General features: G+C 45.0%; 1 protein-coding gene across 1 annotated transcript in view; it reads right to left on the reverse strand.

Moving 5' to 3' along the window:
- Positions 1 to 20,564, reverse strand: part of VEPH1 (ventricular zone expressed PH domain containing 1) — a 529,573-nt gene that overhangs the window by 10,198 nt on the left and 498,811 nt on the right. Inside the window, exon 13 of the mRNA XM_044289371.1 lies at positions 10,143 to 10,279. Within this exon, the coding sequence (XP_044145306.1) occupies positions 10,143 to 10,279 (137 nt within the window). The remainder of the gene's footprint in view (positions 1 to 10,142; positions 10,280 to 20,564) is intronic.

Consider the following 20,564-nt stretch of genomic DNA (forward strand, 5'->3'; position numbering starts at 1 on the left):
TAGAATTTTTCAGTTTCCCACTACATTGTATTCCATATTGAATGGTGCATTAAATATACAACTTGTCTCGCAAAAAAACAAGCCCTCATGTGGCTATGTGAACAAAAAAATAAAAAAGTTATGGCTCAGGGAAGACAGGGAAGAAAAATTGGATGCAAAAACGGAAAACTGCATTGTTTTTCATGTGCAATTTACTTATATGTATATATGTATGTAATATTGTTTTTAAGTTATTTTATGTGTAGTATAGTAATACCTTATTAATCACTTCAACCCCGCTAGCTAAAACCCCCTTCATGACCAGGCCACTTTTTACACTTCTGCACTACACTACTTTCACCGTTTATCGCTCGGTCATGCAACATACCACCCAAATGAATTTTACCTCCTTTCCTTCTCACTAATAGAGCTTTCATTTGGTGGTATTTTATTGCTGCTGACATTTTTACTTTTTTTGTTATTAATCGAAATTTAACGATTTTTTTGCAAAAAAATGACATTTTTCACTTTCAGCTGTAAAATTTTGCAAAAAAAACGACATCCATATATAAATTTTTCGCTAAATTTATTGTTCTACATGTCTTTGATAAAAAAAAAATGTTTGGGCAAAAAAAAATGGTTTGGGTAAAAGTTATAGCGTTTACAAACTATGGTACAAAAATGTGAATTTCCGCTTTTTGAAGCAGTTTTGACTTTCTGAGCACCTGTCATGTTTCCTGAGGTTCTACAATGCCCAGACAGTAGAAAAACCCCACAAATGACCCCATTTCGGAAAGTAGACACCCTAAGGTATTCGCTGATGGGCATAGTGAGTTCATAGAACTTTTAATTTTTTGTCACAAGTTAGCGGAAAATGATGATTTTTCTTTTTTTTTCTTTTTTCCTTACAAAGTCTCATATTCCACTAACTTGCGACAAAAAATAAAAAATTCTAGGAACTCGCCATGCCCCTCACGGAATACCTTGGGGTGTCTTCTTTCCAAAATGGGGTCACTTGTGGGGTAGTTATACTGCCCTGGCAATTTAGGGGCCCAAATGTGTGAGAAGAACTTTGCAATCAAAATGTGTAAAAAATGGCCTGCGAAATCCGAAAGGTGCACTTTGGAATATGTGCCCCTTTGCCCACCTTGGCTGCAAAAAAGTGTCACACATCTGGTATCGCCGTACTCAGGAGAAGTTGGAGAATGTGTTTTGGGGTGTCATTTTACATATACCCATGCTGGGTGAGAAAAATATCTTGGTCAAATGCCAACTTTGTATAAAAAATGGGAAAAGTTGTCTTTTGCCAAGATATTTCTCTCACCCAGCATGGTTATATGTAAAATGACACCCCAAAACACATTCCCCAACTTCTCCTGAGTACGGCGATACCACATGTGTGACACTTTTTTGCAGCCTAGATGCGCAAAGGTGCCCAAATTCCTTTTAGGAGGGCATTTTTAGACATTTGGATCCCAGACTTCTTCTCACACTTTCGGGCCCCTAAAAAGCCAGGGCAGTATAAATACCCCACATGTGACCCCACTTTGGAAAGAAGACACCCCAAGGTATTCAATGAGAGGCCTGGCGAGTTCATAGAATTTTTTTTTTTTTTGCATAAGTTAGCGGAAATTGATTTTTTTTTTGTTTTTTTCTCACAAAGTCTCACTTTCCGCTAACTTAGGACAAAAATTTCAATCTTTCATGGACTCAATATGCCCCTCACGGAATACCTTGGGGTGTCTTCTTTCCGAAATGGGGTCACATGTGGGGTATTTATACAGCCCACATGCTTTTTAGGGGCCCTAAAGCGTGAGAAGAAGTCTGGAATATAAATGTCTAAAAATTTTTACGCATTTGGATTCCTTGAGGGGTATGGTGAGTTAATGTGAGATTTTATTTTTTGACACAAGTTAGTGGAATATGAGACTTAGTAAGAAAAAAAAAAAAAAAAAAATATATATATTTCCGCTAACTTGGGCCAAAAAAAATTCTGAATGGAGCCTTACAGGGGGGGTGATCAATGACAGGGGGGTGATCAATGACAGGGGGTGATCAGGGAGTGTATATGGGTGATCACCCCCCTGTCATTGATCACCCCCCTGGTAAGGCTCCATTCAGACGTCCGTATGATTTTTACGGATCCATGGATACATGGATCGGATCTGCAAAACACATGCGGACGTCTGAATGGAGCCTTACAGGGGGGTAATCAATGACAGGGGGTGATCAGGGAGTGTATATGGGTGATCACCCCCCTGTCATTGATCACCCCCCTGTAAGGCTCCATTCAGACGTCCGTATGATTTTTACGGATCCATGGATACATGGATCGGATCCGCAAAACACATGCGGACGTCTGAATGGAGCCTTACAGGGGGGTGATCAATGACAGGGGGGGGATCAATGACAGGGGGTGATCAGGGAATCTATATGGGTGATCACCCGCCTGTCATTGATCACCCCCCTGTAAGGCTCCATTCAGACGTCCGCATGTGTTTTGCGGATCCGATCCATGTATCCATGTATCCGTAAAAATCATACGGACGTCTGAATGGAGCCTTACAGGGGGGTGATCAATGACAGGGGGTGATCAGGGAGTGTATATGGGTGATCACGCCCCTGTCATTGATCACCCCCTGTAAGGCTCCATTCAGACGTCCGAATGATTTTTACGGATCCATGGACACTTGGATCGGATCCGCAAAACACATGCGGACCTCTGAATGGAGCCTTACAGGGGTGATCAATGACAGGGGGTGATCAGGGAGTGTATATGGGTGATCACCCGCCTGTCATTGATCACCCCCCTGTAAGGCTCCATTCAGACGTCCGCATGTGTTTTGCGGATCCGATCCATGTATCTATGGATCCGTAAAAATCATATGGACGTCTGAATGGAGCCTTACAGGGGGGTGATCAATGACAGGGGGGTGATCAGGGAGTTTATATGGAGTGATCATGGGTGATCATGGGTTAATAAGGGGTTAATAAGTGATGGGGGGGGGTGTAGTGTAGTTTGGTATTTGGTGCGACTTTACTGAGCTGCCTGTGTCCTCTGGTGGTCGATCCTAACAAAAGGGACCACCAGAGGACCAGGTAGCAGGTATATTAGATGCTGTTATCAAAACAGCGTCTAATATACCTGTTAGGAGTTAAAAAAAAATCACATCTCCAGCCTGCCAGCGAGCGATCACCGCTGGCAGGCTGGAGATCCACTCGCTTACCTTCTTTTCCTGTGAGCGCGCGCGCCTGTGTGCACGCGTTCACAGGAAATCTCTGCCCTCGCGAGATGACGCATATATGCGTGACTGTGCGCAGGGCTGCCGTCTCTGGACCGCACATCTGCGTTAGGCGGTCCGGAGGCGGTTAAATATGTTTGGTTGTAGAAAGCAACTTTTCTATTGAAAGGGGATAGAAGAAGAAATTAGTATATATCCCAAATCTAAGGGGTCATGCAGAACAATTAAAAGCTGGCACTTGCAAAAGCTAATCAGAAAATCTATGTATTAATACACTGGGCTGATTTTCTTGGCCATTATACCTATTTAACATTTAATAGGAAAGATTCAAGGCAGACCAATAGAAGGTTGTGGCCAAAACTATTTGGTTGCTCAGCTGTCATGTTAACTATACCGTTTGCTGCAATTATACAGCCTGTATATGACTTGCACTTGTATTACATATGGTATATAGTATCTAGAAGTTCTAGTAATGTTGAAATATATATTATTTAATAGTTAAAGGTGATTTGTGGTCCTTTTACATTGATGGCTATTCCTCAGGATATCTGATTATCAGGGGTATAACACTCCACATCCCACCAGCTTTTCTGCAATCACTCCGGCTCTGGAAGTTAACAAAGTAACAGTTTATAAGGCCGAAAAAAGACATCTGTCCATCCAGTTCGGCCTGTTATCCTGAAAGTTGATCCAGAGGAAGGCAAAAAAAAAAACTGTGAGGTAGAAGCCAATTTTCCCTACTTAAGGGGAAAAAAATTCCTTCCCGACTCCAATCAGGCAATCAGATAACTCCCTGGATCAACGGCCCATCTCTAGCACCAGAACTACAGCTCTGTGCATTGTGAATGGGAGCAGCACTGCAAAAAGAAGACCGGAAACCCCTTTAATAGGTATTAAGGGTGGTAAACAACACAAAGCTATTTTATAGATTGTCTTTCCACCTCCCAGGTCGGTGTGAATATGTCAGCACAGTTGTACCGTGGAGAGGTATGTGATAAGCTATGATAAAATCACATTTTCCATCAGCAGTAACTCAGTGGTACAGTGCCTACCAGGATACAAAGGTGTCTTATTGTAAAACAAAAATATTGTCCACAAGTAGATCTGGATGTCATTATTCAGCATCTCCTTTAACACTATAAGAAGTCTATTAATAATGACTTTAGTAGCCTAGCACTTGAGGTTCCAGATGTACGTTCCCCAGTATGATTTATATAGTCATGTAGTTTACATTGAGGTGATGTGCTATTTAAATTAATGAAGCAAATAAAAATATTTCTGTGCACATTTCAGCACATCTGCTTCCCATCTTGTGTATCCCCGATTACCAATCATAGGGTTCAGAATCCTATTCCCTCTACAGTATAAGTGAATACACAGCTGCATACATTCTGAGAACTTCAGACCATTCAATTAATAATAATTTCATATATTTTACTAATCAGTAAAGCCCCCTAAGGTTGTCATTGTTAGAACATGCTCTTGTGAATTGTAGCATATATTAATCTTCAGAAAAAAAGTAATTGAACTTCTGGAGCTCAACAAAAAATTGCCATAGCAGGATACTGGTCAGAAGCTAAGTGCTCACCTCATTTCTTCAGAATACTATGTTTCGTGTGTGGTTGTTTGAAACTTAGGTGGTCGCCACTTTTGCCTGGTTTAAGTGTAGAAAATGGTCTAAATGTAAGACAGTTTAGAAGCAGAGGTTATGTACAGTCTGGCGCCTCTTTGGCGATTCACTGGCAGCTATAGGGCTTATTAAGACTGGCGTCTAAAATGCTGGTCTTAATAAATGTACCCCTTAGTTTATAAAATAAATCTGGTCCAAGTTGTCATAAGAAAAGGCTATATAAAAGATAAAATATATATATATATATCCATTCAGATGTTATGCTTTTGGAGTACAAACAGGATTAGCCGGGTTATATGGAAATATAAAAAAAAAAAAATTCCCAGGCTGCCATAAATCGGATTAGAGTGGGTTCTCATCAGCTTTAGTAATTCTGTTATACTGTTTTGTTATAACGGGATTATAATGGAATATAAAGGAATTTTAGGACAGGACTTTTTTTTCCCATCATACATATCGTAATGCCATTTGTGCCCATAGAAATGTGTTAGGACGAAGCAAAACGGAATGCCTCTTAAAGGGTTCAGTTTTGCATTCCGTCCTAAAATTCCCTTATATTCCATTACCCTGTTATAACAGATCAGTATAACGGAATTACTAACGCTGATGCGACCCCGCCCTTACTGCCTCTGTCCCAGGTGTTTCCTTTGGTGACTCCTCCCCAGGTGGTCACTTCACAGCTTAATACAGGATCCTGTTTAATACCTTTGCTTTAGGTATTCCTTTAATTCCTCGGCTGAGAGTTTTCCCTTTTGTGTCTATGCCACAAGTTCCACTTGTGTCACCAGATACCTCCTTTGTGTCTGCCCAAATTGCCCAGATAGTATCATACTTTTCCCATAAAGATACACACTACACATATAGTTAGTTCCATACTTGGCCCTCATGGTGTCAGTGTCCATAAAGTAATGTAGAGAAATCCGCAGCACTCGTCCAATTCAGTAAATGGTGTTTTATTTAGTAGTCAGGCAGCAGGTCTTTATCAAGCAATGTGAAATATAACACAGTTAACCTTAAATAGACCACTAACATGTGGGTGTAACCATAAGTGACCACCTCCAACACATACAGTGGGATGCGAAAGTTTGGGCAACCTTGTTAATCGTCATGATTTTCCTGTATAAATCATTGGTTGTTACAATAACAAATGTCAGTTAAATATATTATATAGGAGACAACACACAGTGATATTTGAGAAGTGAAATGAAGTTTATTGGATTTACAGAAAGTGTGCTATAATTGTTTAAACAAAATTAGGCAGGTGCATAAATTTGGGCACCACAAAAAAGAAATGAAATCAATATTTAGTAGATCCTCCTTTTGCAGAAATGACAGCCTCTAAACGCTTCCTGTGGGTTCCAATGAGAGTCTGGGTTCTGGTTGAAGGTATTTTGGACCATTACTCTTTACAAAACAACTTTAGTTCATTCAGGTTTGATGGCTTCCGAGCATGGACAGCTCTCTTTAAGTCACACCACAGATTTTCAATTATATTCAGGTCTGGGGACTGAGATGGCCATTCCAGAACGTTGTACTTGTTCCTCTGCATAAATGCCTTAGTGGATTTTGAGCAGTGTTTAGGGTTGTCTTGTTGAAAGATCCAGCCCCGGCGCAGCTTCAGCTTTGTCACTGATTCCTGGACATTGGTCTCCAGAATCTGTTGATACTGAGTGGAATCCATGCGTCCCTCAACTTTGACAAGATTCCCAGTCCCCGCACTGGCGACACAGCCCCACAGCATGATGGAACCACCACCATATTTTACTGTAGGTAGCAGGTGTTTTTCTTGGAATGCTGTGTTCTTTTTCCTCCATGCATAACGCCCCTTGTTATGGTCAAATAACTAAATTTTAGTTTCATCAGTCCACAGCACCTTATTCCAAAATTAAGCTGGCTTGTCCAAATGTGCTTTAGCAAACCTCAAGCGGCACTTTTTGTGCTGTGGGTGGAGAAATGCTTCCTCTGCATCACTCTCGCATACAGCATCTCCTTGTGTAAAGTGTGCTGAATGGTTGAACGATGCACAGTGACTCCATCTGCAGCAAGATGATGCTGTAGGTCTTTGGTGCTGGTCTGTGGGTTGACTCTGATTGTTCTCACCATTCGTCGCTTCTGTCTATCTAAGATTTTTCTTGGTCTGCCTCTTCGAGCCTTAACTTGAACTGAGCCTGTGGTCTTCCATTTCCTCAATATGTTCCTAACTGTGGAAACAGACAGCTGAAATCTCTGAGACAGCTTTCTGTATCCTTCCCCTAAACCATGATGGTGAACAATCTTTGTCTTCAGGTCATTTGAGAGTTGTTTTGAGCCCCCCATGTTGCTACTCTTCAGAGAAAATTAAAAGAGGAGGGAAACTTTCAATTGACCCCCTAAATACTATTTCTCATAATTGGATTCACCTGTGTATCTAGGTCAGGGGTCACTGAGCTTACCAAGCCAATTTGAGTTCCAATAATTAGTTCTAAAGGTTTTGGAATCAATAAAATGACAACAGTGCCCAAATTTATGCACCTGCCTAATTTTGTTTAAACAATTATAGCACACTTTCTGTAAATCCAATAGACTTCATTTCACTTCTCAAATATCACTGTGTGTGTCTCCTATATGATATATTTAACTGACATTTTTTATCGTAACAACCAACGATTTATACAGGAAAATCATGACGATTAACAAGGTGGCCCAAACTTTCGCATCCCACTGTAAAGAGAATAACCCAAAAGCATCTACATATATCTAATGCAATAAAATAGTGACTTATGTAACTATTATTAATTATTATAATTTTTTACTATTTAATTGCATTAGATATGTGTAGATGCTTTTGGGTTATTCTCTTCATGTGTTGGAGGTGGTCACTTATGGTTACACCCACATGTTAGTGGTCTATTTAAGGTTTACTGTGTTTCACATTGTTTGATAAAGACCTGCTGCCTGACTACTAAATAAAACACCATTGACTGAATTGGACGAGTGCTGCGGATTTCTCTACATTGCTGTTTCTACTAGGATCCCGAGCCAGGACCCGTGCACCGTATTAGCCTGGACACATACCAGGTGACTTGAACATTGAATATGGATTTATCCCAATAAGGTGCTTTGAGTGCTGCTTATCTTTCTTTTCTATCTAGTGTCCATATAGTGCCATACCACAGTATCTACAAATAAAGGAATACAATCCCAAACTTTGCCCAGATACTGTAAATAGTACATACAGTTCTGTCCTCCTTGTGTGTCAGTGGGGCATAGCATGACAGGCAGCTAAACTCCCCCTACCCCCCAGCAACTCAGTCGGGATATTTATCAAAAGGCGTGGCCTGCCAGATTTCACATAACTTGCACCCGAAACTGATGTCTGTTTTTTTTCTGGCCTCTCCAGGATACAAGAACGTGGTGTGCTGCATTTTTGCATCCTTTTTTGTATAACCTATATGTCAAATGGAGGCATAAACTGTGATGTGAACCCTCCCTGTTATAGCTGAAGTCTACACAAGCCCTCAGCTGGTATAGACTTCAGTTTCTGCCACTTAATAAATTAGGTGCATCTTACCTCAGTGCAGAGAGATCAAGACTGGTGTATGGAAACTCCAATCTTGATAAATCTCCCCCATTGGCTCTGAAATAATATCCAACTCAACTTTTATTGCAAGGATAGGCTATTTTAAGTCTGGTGAAAAGGTCGATTACAGATATGCTGCTTGGCCTTCAATAGTTCTTGTAAAAGATGGCTGTTATGAGCTGAGTTGATTATGTTAACACGGTCATAGGTAATAAATACATTGGATCGCATGGGACAATCAAGGAAATAAACAGCCACTAGATTGAGCTAAAGCAACATAAATAGAAGCCCAGTAAATTTATCATAAAACTAGCTTGCTGAAGGCATCATGACACATAGGTCCTCAGTTCCCACAATTCCCCCATAACAGAGCCAGCTGCTATTTAGATCAACTTCCTCTCTACCCCTCTGACTGACCTCTCCCCTACGGGAGAGCTATGCTGCCCTCTAGTGACTGCATGCAATACATCTAGTGATACCTAATTAACTTTACTAGTTTTACTGTATAGGTTCATAAAAGTGTGGCAATGCTGGTGGTAAATATCAAAGAAATTTGGTACTTTACAGTAGAGAACAGATGAAAACTAATCTGAAACCGTCTGAGGAAGGATCAAGACCTACAGAATGTCATGTAGATGTAGAAAAGTATGTGGACTGGTGGGCATTTGTACATTAGCCAAAAGATGTTTCCAATAAGTTAGGAGTGGCATGCCCTACATTTTTTTATGTAGCTTATATAAAAATAATCAAAATTCTACTAACATTATATATCATCTGTTGCTGTACTAAATATTAAGAAAAGTTGTGTACCTATCATAGGAACATATTTCGAAAAAAATATATTAAAGGACATCTGTCAGCAGATTTGTACCTATGACACTGGCTGACCTGTTGCATGTACACTTGACAGCTGAAGGCATCTGTGTTGGTCCCATGTTCTTATGTGTCCACATTGCTGAGAAAAATGATGTTTTAATATATGCAAATAAGAATCTAGGAGCAACGGGGGCGTCGATGTTACACCTAGAGGCTCTCCTCTCTCTGCCACTGCCATACTCTCTCCACTCTGATTGACTTCAGGAGAAGTTAGGGCCACGCATGATCACGTTTACACTGCATGATTCCGTCAAAGTGCAGAGGGTCCAGCAGTTGCAGAGAGGGCAGAGCCTCTAGGTGTAATGGCAACACCCCCGTTGCTCCTAGATGCTCATTTGCATATATTAAAACTTCATTTTTCTCAGTAATGTAGGCACATATGAACATAGGATCAACACAGATGCCTTCAGCTGCCAAGTGCACATGTAACAGGTCAGTTAGTTTCATAGGTACAAATCTACTTCCCTTTAACATACAAACAATGTTTTTTCACATAGATCCATTTGCTTCTTTTGCAGCATCTAAGTGCTTATCCTAGACACGCTGCCTTGTGTGTTTCTATTTACAGCCAAAATTTTGACAGATTAAATCTCCAACTCATCTCATTGGTACAAAATGTACAGTACTGTTCAAGGTAAATCAGCACCCTAAAGACCAATTTAGACTGGAGGCCATGTGTGCAGTTTCTGCAAAGAAAAGATACAGACCCCACTGATTAAAAAAAAAACATGTCCAGAGTTTTTGGCTGGCAGCTACAAGCTGTACTATCAGGCGTACGAATAATTAAAACCTTCAGGGGAACCTATGTAATATGTAAACAACACGGGAAATGTAGAGTCAGTACAAGAATGCTTACACATTTTCCTTTGCGAAAAAGAAGCTGATTTCCTGCCAAGGTGAAATAGCGCGTTTTCCATCTTTTGATAAACTTCCACCGGACCTGCTTCTCTTTAAGTCTTCCTTCAATCAGTGGTTGGCCTTCTTGATTCACGACTGCAAAGAAAAAAAATGAAAAAACAACAATTAAACATATTTTCCTTTAGGCTGTAAAAATCAAAGCTTGGCAATGGGCCAGGCACAACAATGACCTTTTGTAAGGATTTACTGTAAGTAAATCATAGAGGATGACGCTTTATTTGAACTCTATATGGATGGTTAGCAAAAACTCTTCAGCTCCTGGACGCATTAGATGCCATTTGGGAAATGTTACAATCTCAACCTTAACTCCTTAGATGGAAATATCTTAGGGCTCTTTCACACTTGCGTTGTTCTTTTCCAGCATAGAGTTCCGTCGTCGGGGCTCTATGCCGGAAGAATCCTGATCAGGATTATCCCCATGCATTCTGAATAGAGAAAAATCCGTTCAGGATGCATCAGGATGTCTTCAGTTCAGGACCGGAACATTTTTTGGCCGGAGAAAATACCGCAGCATGCTGCGCTTTTTGCTCCGGCCAAAAATCCTAAACACTTGCCGCAAGGCCGGATCCGGAATGAATGCACATGATCCGGCCTTAAGCTAAACGTCGTTTTGGCGCATTACCGGATCCGACGTTTAGCTTTTTCTGAATGGTTACCATGGCTGCCAGGACGCTAAAGTCCTGTTTGCCATAGTAAAGTGTAGTGGGGAGCGGGGGAGCAGTATACCTACCGTCCGTGCGGCTCCCGGGGTGCTTCAGAGTGACGTCAGGGCGCCCCACGCGCATGGATCACGTGATCGCATGGATCACGTGATCGCATGGATCACGTCATCCATGCACATGGGGCGCTCTGACGTCATTCTGGACTTTAATAGCGTCCTGGCTGCCATAGTAACACTGAACGCATTTTGAAGACGGATCAGTCTTCAAATGCTTTCAGTTCACTTGCGGTGTTACAGATCCGGCAGGCACTTCCGTCAAATGGAGTACACAACGGATCCGGACAACGCAAGTGTGAAAGAGCCCTAAAAGGGGTTTTCCAGGACTAAGCTATTCTCAGGATAGCTTATCAATATCATATAGGTGGGGGTCAGGCACTCTCGTCGATCAGCTATTCCAGTCAGCCATGAGAACCAAAAACTATTCAATGGACAGAAATTGAAAGAGGTGTATCATTTCAAGTTGTAGTGGCAGTGCCGGAATACTGCATCCATGTGAATGGGAGCTGATCTGCAGGACACCAGCAATGAAAACTACACATTGGAAGAAGCCTTCTGCTTCTGGCTCCTTCCACTGTATACTTTTCAGTGCAAGCATGTTCGGACCCCCACAGATCTAATACTGATGACCTAACATGACAATAGGTCATCAATATTTAAGTCCTGGAAATTGAAGCTGGCTATGCACACTAGATGTGTATTGCTGAACCAACGATTTAGTCAGGACTAACTGTCCATCTAATGTGTATGGGGGCCACTCAACTCTTCCCCCAAAGCCAGATATTGTCATGCTTCAGTGTGGGAGGGAAACACCACACCAAACATAGGAGGGAAGGGGGGAACAGAGGATCAGGCCTAAGAACTAGGGAAGGAAAATGGACACCTAGTGAAAACCCTAACCAAAATCCTGACTGACTATCAGTATGAACAGACTCCAAAGGTATATCAAGCCCTATAGACCCTGTTACTAATGGCAGGGACGAGACTACCTGTTCCTCCAAAAGGAAGGACGAACAGGAGTCTCCTTCAGGCCGAATGCAAACAATAGGGAAATGCAACACACAGAACCCAAGGAAAATACAAAAGGGAAAGTAAAGACTTCACTTCAATGGAAGCACCAGGAACTCAGCCGAGATCCAAGCACAATCTATCCAAAGGTCCAAACAGAAGCTATAAACCGCACAGCATTGTGGGAGAAGCAACAATAAATAGAGAAGGTTAAATGACCCTAATAGCCACCTGGGGAAAGAAGGTGTGGCAAGCACCAGAAACAACACAGATGTCATTTGATCTAAACGGAAAACATGTCAGATCAAACCACGTGTTCCCAGTCTCACCAATCTCCTGCCACCTGTCGCGGGAACATCCGTGACAGATATCAGGGGACATAAGAATTGGAAGTTGGATTTTAACATCCCAATCCTTTTGTTCTCTGGGAGATAGCCCACGGCCAGAGTCTGACAGTGGCCCTCTCCCCCTGACCAAGCTGAGTGTCCATGTGTATGGGGCAGTTGGGAGAGACATCTGTCAGACAAATGAGTGCCCAACCGACAGTTATCTAATGTGTATGGTCTGCCTTTCATTTCATATGCTTGTATGTAAACCAGCGTTTCTAAACTCCAGTCCTCACGACTAGAGTTGAGCGAACACCTGGATGTTCGGGTTCGAGAAGTTCGGCCGAACATCCCGGAAATGTTCGGGTTCGGGATCCGAACCCGATCCGAACTTCGTCCCGAACCCGAACCCCATTGAAGTCAATGGGGACCCGAACTTTTCGGCACTAAAAAGGCTGTAAAACAGCCCAGGAAAGAGCTAGAGGGCTGCAAAAGGCAGCAACATGTAGGTAAATCCCCTGCAAACAAATGTGGATAGGGAAATGAATTAAAATAAAAATTAAATAAATAAAAATTAACCAAAATCAATTGGAGAGAGGTTCCATAGCAGAGAATCTGGCTTCCCGTCACCCACCACTGGAACAGTCCATTCTCAGATATTTAGGCCCCGGCACCCAGGCAGAGGAGAGAGGTCCCGTAACAGAGAATCTGTCTTCATGTCAGCAGAGAATTAGTCTGCATGTCATAGCAGAGAATGAGGCTTCACGTCAGCCACCACTGCAACAGTCCATTGGCATATATTTAGGCCCAGCACCCAGGCAGAGGAGGGAGGTCCCGTAACAGAGAATCTGTCTTCATGTCAGCAGAGAATTAGTCTGCATGTCATAGCAGAGAATGAGGCTTCACGTCAGCCACCACTGCAACAGTCCATTGGCATATATTTAGGCCCAGCACACACACAGGCAGAGGAGAGAGGTCCCGTAACAGAGAATCTGGCTTCATGTCAGCAGAGAATCAGTCTGCATGTCATAGCAGAGAATGAGGCTTCACGTCAGCCACCACTGCAACAGTCCATTGGCATATATTTAGGCCCAGCACACACACAGGCAGAGGAGAGAGGTCCCGTAACAGAGGATCTGGCTTCATGTCAGCAGAGAATCAGTCTGCATGTCATAGCAGAGAATCAGGCTTCACGTCAGCCACCACTGCAACAGTCCATTGTCATAAATTTAGGCCCAGCACCCAGGCAGAGGAGAGAGGTCCCGTAACAGACAATCTGGCTTCATGTCAGCAGAGAATTAGTCTGCATGTCATAGCAGAGAATGAGGCTTCACGTCAGCCACCACTGCAACAGTCCATTGGCATATATTTAGGCCTAGCACACAGGCAGAGGAGAGAGGTCCCGTAACAGACAATCTGGCTTCATGTCAGCAGAGAATCAGTCTGCATGTCATAGCAGAGAATGAGGCTTCACGTCACCCACCACTGCAACAGTCCATTGGCATATATTTAGGCCTAGCACACAGGCAGAGCAGAGAGGTCCCGTAACAGACAATCTGGCTTCATGACAGCAGAGAATCAGTCTGCATGTCATAGCAGAGAATGAGGCTTCACGTCACCCACCACTGCAACAGTCCATTGGCATATATTTAGGCCTAGCACACAGGCAGAGCAGAGAGGTCCCGTAACAGACAATCTGGCTTCATGACAGCAGAGAATCAGTCTGCATGTCATAGCAGAGAATGAGGCTTCACGTCACCCACCACTGCAACAGTCCATTGGCATATATTTAGGCCTAGCACACAGGCAGAGCAGAGAGGTCCCGTAACAGACGATCTGGCTTCATGTCAGCAGAGAATCAGTCTGCATGTCATAGCAGAGAATGAGGCTTCACGTCAGCCACCACTGCAACAGTCCATTGGCATATATTTAGGCCCAGCACCCAGGCAGAGGAGGGAGGTCCCGTAACAGAGAATCTGTCTTCATGTCAGCAGAGAATTAGTCTGCATGTCATAGCAGAGAATGAGGCTTCACGTCAGCCACCACTGCAACAGTCCATTGGCATATATTTAGGCCCAGCACACACACAGGCAGAGGAGAGAGGTCCCGTAACAGAGAATCTGTCTTCATGTCAGCAGAGAATTAGTCTGCATGTCATAGCAGAGAATCAGGCTTCACGTCACCCACCACTGCAACAGTCCATTGGCATATATTTAGGCCCAGCACCCAGGCAGAGGAGGGAGGTCCCGTAACAGAGAATCTGTCTTCATGTCAGCAGAGAATTAGTCTGCATGTCATAGCAGAGAATGAGGCTTCACGTCAGCCACCACTGCAACAGTCCATTGGCATATATTTAGGCCCAGCACACACACAGGCAGAGGAGAGAGGTCCCGTAACAGAGAATCTGTCTTCATGTCAGCAGAGAATTAGTCTGCATGTCATAGCAGAGAATGAGGCTTCACGTCAGCCACCACTGCAACAGTCCATTGGCATATATTTAGGCCCAGCACACACACAGGCAGAGGAGAGAGGTCCCGTAACAGACAATCTGGCTTCATGTCAGCAGAGAATTAGTCTGCATGTCATAGCAGAGAATGAGGCTTCACGTCACCCACCACTGCAACAGTCCATTGGCATATATTTAGGCCCAGCACCCAGGCAGAGGAGGGAGGTCCCGTAACAGAGAATCTGTCTTCATGTCAGCAGAGAATTAGTCTGCATGTCATAGCAGAGAATGAGGCTTCACGTCAGCCACCACTGCAACAGTCCATTGGCATATATTTAGGCCCAGCACACACACAGGCAGAGGAGAGAGGTCCCGTAACAGAGGATCTGGCTTCATGTCAGCAGAGAATCAGTCTGCATGTCATAGCAGAGAATCAGGCTTCACGTCAGCCACCACTGCAACAGTCCATTGTCATAAATTTAGGCCCAGCACCCAGGCAGAGGAGAGAGGTCCCGTAACAGAGAATCTGGCTTCATGTCAGCAGAGAATCAGTCTTCATATCATAGCAGAGAATCAGGCTTCACGTCACCCACCACTGTAAGAGTCAATTTTCATAAATTTAGGCCCAGAACCCAGGCAGAGGAGAAAGGTCCCGTAACAGACAATCTGGCTTCATGTCAGCAGAGAATCAGTCTGCATGTCATAGCAGAGAATCAGGCTTCACGTCAGCCACCACTGCAACAGTCCATTGGCATATATTTAGGCCTAGCACACAGGCAGAGGAGAGAGGTCCCGTAACAGACAATCTGGCTTCATGTCAGCAGAGAATCAGTCTGCATGTCATAGCAGAGAATGAGGCTTCACGTCAGCCACCACTGCAACAGTCCATTGTCATAAATTTAGGCCCAGCACCCAGGCAGAGGAGAGAGGTCCCGTAACAGACAATCTGGCTTCATGTCAGCAGAGAATTAGTCTGCATGTCATAGCAGAGAATCAGGCTTCATGTCAGCCACCACTGCAACAGTCCATTGGCATATATTTAGGCCTAGCACACAGGCAGAGGAGAGGTTCATTCAACTTTGGGTAGCATCGCAATATAATGGTAAAATGAAAATAAAAATAGGATTGAATGAGGAAGTGCCCTGGAGTCCAATAATATATGGTTATGGGGAGGTAGTTAATGTCTAATCTGGACAAGGGACGGACAGGTCCTGTGGGATCCATGCCTGGTTCATTTTTATGAACGTCAGCTTGTCCACATTGGCTGTAGACAGGCGGCTGCGTTTGTCTGTAATGACGCCCCCTGCCGTGCTGAATACACGTTCAGACAAAACGCTGGCTGCCGGGCAGGCCAGCACCTCCAAGGCATAAAAGGCTAGCTCTGGCCACGTGGACAATTTAGAGACCCAGAAGTTGAATGGGGCCGAACCATCAGTCAGTACGTGGAGGGGTGTGCACACGTACTGTTCCACCATGTTAGTGAAATGTTGCCTCCTGCTAACACGTTGCGTATCAGGTGGTGGTGCAGTTAGCTGTGGCGTGTTGACAAAAGTTTTCCACATCTCTGCCATGCTAACCCTGCCCTCAGAGGAGCTGGCCGTGACACAGCTGCCTTGGCGACCTCTTGCTCCTCCTCTGCCTTGGCCTTGGGCTTCCACTTGTTCCCCTGTGACATTTGGGAATGCTCTCAGTAGCGCGTCTACCAACGTGCGCTTGTACTCGCGCATCTTCCTATCACGCTCCAGTGCAGGAAGTAAGGTGGGCACATTGTCTTTGTAGCGTGGATCCAGCAGGGTGGCAACCCAGTAGTCCGCACAGGTTAAAATGTGGGCAACTCTGCTGTCGTTGCGCAGGCACTGCAGCATGTAGTCGCTCATGTGTGCCAGGCTGCCCAGGGATAAGGACAAGCTGTCCTCTGTGGGAGGCGTATCGTCATCGTCCTGCCTTTCCCCCCAGCCACGCACCAGTGATGGACCCAAGCTGCGTTGGGTGCCACCCCGCTGTGACCATGCTTCATCCTCATCCTCCTCCACCTCCTCCTCATCCTCGTCCTCCTCGTCCTCCAGTAGTGGGCCCTGGCTGGCCACATTTGTACCTGGCCTCTGCTGTTGCCAAAAACCTCCCTCTGAGTCACTTCGAAGAGACTGGCCTGAAAGTGCTAAAAATGACCCCTCTTCCTCCTCCTCCTCCTCCTCCTCCTGGGCCACCTCCTCTTCCATCATCGCCCTAAGTGTTTTCTCAAGGAGACATAGAAGTGGTATTGTAACGCTGATAACGGTGTCATCGCCACTGGCCATGTTGGTGGAGTACTCGAAACAGCGCAACAGGGCACACAGGTCTCGCATGGAGGCCCAGTCATTGGTGGTGAAGTGGTGCTGTTCTGTAGTGCGACTGACCCGTGCGTGCTGCAGCTGAAACTCCACTATGGCCTGCTGCTGCTCGCACAGTCTGTCCAGCATGTGCAAGGTGGAGTTCCACCTGGTGGGCACGTCGCATATGAGGCGGTGAGCGGGAAGGCCGAAGTTACGCTGTAGCGCAGACAGGCGAGCAGCAGCAGGATGTGAACGCCGGAAGCGCGAACAGACGGCCCGCACTTTATGCAGCAGCTCTGACATGTCGGGGTAGTTGTGAATGAACTTCTGCACCACCAAATTCAGCACATGCGCCAAGCAAGGGATGTGCGTCAAATTGGCTAGTCCCAGAGCTGCAACGAGATTTCGCCCATTATCACACACCACCAGGCCGGGCTTGAGGCTCACCGGCAGCAACCACTCGTCGGTCTGTTGTTCTATACCCCGCCACAACTCCTGTGCGGTGTGGGGCCTGTCCCCCAAACATATGAGTTTCAGAATGGCCTGCTGACGTTTACCCCGGGCTGTGCTGAAGTTGGTGGTGAAGGTGTGTGGCTGACTGGATGAGCAGGTGGAAGAAGAGGAGGAGGAAGCCGAGAAGGAGGAGGTGGCAACAGGAGGCAAAGAATGTTGCCCTGCGATCCTTGGCGGCGGAAGGACGTGCGCCAAACAGCTCTCCGCCTGGGGCCCAGCTGCCACTACATTTACCCAGTGTGCAGTTAGGGAGATATAGCGTCCCTGGCCGTGCTTACTGGTCCACGTATCTGTGGTTAGGTGGACCTTGCCACAGATGGCGTTGCGCAGTGCACACTTGATTTTATCGGATACTTGGTTGTGCAGGGAAGGCACGGCTCTCTTGGAGAAGTAGTGCCGGCTGGGAACAACATACTGTGGGACAGCAAGCGACATGAGCTGTTTGAAGCTGTCTGTGTCCACCAGCCTAAATGACAGCATTTCATAGGCCAGTAGTTTAGAAATGCTGGCATTCAGGGCCAGGGATCGAGGGTGGCTAGGTGGGAATTTACGCTTTCTATCAAATGTTTGTGAGATGGAGAGCTGAACGCTGGCGTGTGACATGGTTGAGACGCTTGGTGACGGAGGTGGTGGTGGTGGTGTTGGTGGTACATCCCCTGTTTGCTGGGCGGCAGGTGCCAACGTTCCTCCAGAGGCGGAGGAAGAGGCCGAGGCGGCAGCAGCAGAATAGGCCGAGGCGGCAGCAGCAGAAGAGGTAGCAGGGGGAGCCTGAGTGACTTCCTTGGTTTTAAGGTGTTTACTCCACTGCAGTTCATGCTTTGCATGCAGGTGCCTGGTCATGCAGGTTGTGCTCAGGTTCAGAACGTTAATGCCTCGCTTCAGGCTCTGATGGCACAGCGTGCAAACCACTCGGGTCTTGTCGTCAGCACATTGTTTGAAGAAGTGCCATGCCAGGGAACTCCTTGAAGCTGCCTTTGGGGTGCTCGGTCCCAGATGGCGGCGGTCAGTAGCAGGCGGAGTCTCTTGGCGGCGGGTGTTCTGCTTTTGCCCACTGCTCCCTCTTTTGCTACGCTGTTGGCTCGGTCTCACCACTGCCTCTTCCTCCGAACTGTGAAAGTCAGTGGCACGACCTTCATTCCATGTGGGGTCTAGGACCTCATCGTCCCCTGCATCGTCTTCCACCCAGTCTTGATCCCTGACCTCCTGTTCAGTCTGCACACTGCAGAAAGACGCAGCAGTTGGCACCTGTGTTTCGTCATCATCAGAGACATGCTGAGGTGGTATTCCCATGTCCTCATCATCAGGAAACATAAGTGGTTGTGCGTCAGTGCATTCTATGTCTTTCACCGCTGGGGAAGGGCTAGGTGGATGCCCTTGGGAAACCCTGCCAGCGGAGTCTTCAAACAGCATAAGAGACTGCTGCATAACTTGAGGCTGAGACAGTTTCCCTGGTATGCATGGGGGTGATGTGACAGACTGATGGGGTTGGTTTTCAGGCGCCATCTGTGCGCTTTCTGCAGAAGACTGGGTGGGAGATAATGTGAACGTGCTGGATCCACTGTCGGCCACCCAATTGACTAATGCCTGTACCTGCTCAGGCCTTACCATCCTTAGAACGGCATTGGGCCCCACCATATATCGCTGTAAATTCTGGCGGCTACTGGGACCTGAGGTAGTTGGTACACTAGGACGTGTGGATGTGGCAGAACGGCCACGTCCTCTCCCAGCACCAGAGGGTCCACTAACACCACCACGACCATGTCCACGTCCGCGTCCCTTACTAGATGTTTTTCTCATTGTTATGGTTCACCACAACAACAAATATATTATTTGGCCCAATGTATTGTATTCAAATTCAGCGGGATATAAATTTGAGGCCTAGTATTTAGGCGCTGGGTGACCGGTATGGATTTAGTGACAGAATTAGACTTGGAAATGCACAGAAGCGTGTGTGTGAAGTTATTCTGAATGACCCTATGTGCACCTTCAATATGATCTACCCTTTTAGGGATAGATTTCAAATAGCTCTGATATAGCAGAAACGACTAAATTATGAAATTGCTAAATTGGGAATTGTATTTCAACCCAGAACAAAAAATGTGCTTTGACGGACACTAAATAACTTTCCCAGCCACAACAGGACAGCGGTAACGAGAGATTTAGCGGGATATAAATTTGAGGCCTAGTATTTAGGCGCTGGGTGACAGGTATGGGTTTAGTGACAGAATTAGATTTGGAAATGCACAGTAGCGGGTGTGTGAAGTTATTCTGAATGACCCTATGTGCACCTTGAATATTATATACCCTTTTAGGGATAGATTTCAAATAGCTCTGATATAGCAGAAACCACTAAATTATGAAATTGCTAAATTGGGAATTGTATTTCAACCCAGAACAAGAAATGTGCTTGAACGGACACTAAATAACTCGCCCAGCTACAGCACTAGGGACAGATTTAGCTGGATATAAATTTGAGGCCTAGTATTTAGGCGCTGGGTGACCGGTATGGATTTAGTGACAGAATTAGACTTGGAAATGCACAGAAGCGTGTGTGTGAAGTTATTCTGAATGACCCTATGTGCACCTTGAATATTATATACCCTTTTAGGGATAGATTTCAAATAGCTCTGATATAGCAGAAACCACTAAATTATGAAATTGCTAAATTGGGAATTGTATTTCAACCCAGAACAAGAAATGTGCTTGAACGGACACTAAATAACTCGCCCAGCTACAGCACTAAGGACAGATTTAGCGGGATATAAATTTGAGGCCTAGTATTTAGGCGCTGGGTGACAGGTATGGGTTTAGTGCCAGAATTAGACTTGGAAATACACAGTAGCGGGTGTGTGTGAAGTTATTCTGAATGACCCAATGTGCACCTTGAATATTATATACCCTTTTAGGGATAGATTTCAAATAGCTCTGATATAGCAGAAACCACTAAATTATGAAATTGCTAAATTGGGAATTGTATTTCAACCCAGAACAAGAAATGTGCTTGAACGGACACTAAATAACTCGCCCAGCTACAGCA

Source organism: Bufo gargarizans, chromosome 4 (genome assembly GCF_014858855.1).
Source record: "Bufo gargarizans isolate SCDJY-AF-19 chromosome 4, ASM1485885v1, whole genome shotgun sequence".
Classification (NCBI taxonomy): Eukaryota; Metazoa; Chordata; class Amphibia; order Anura; family Bufonidae; genus Bufo; species Bufo gargarizans.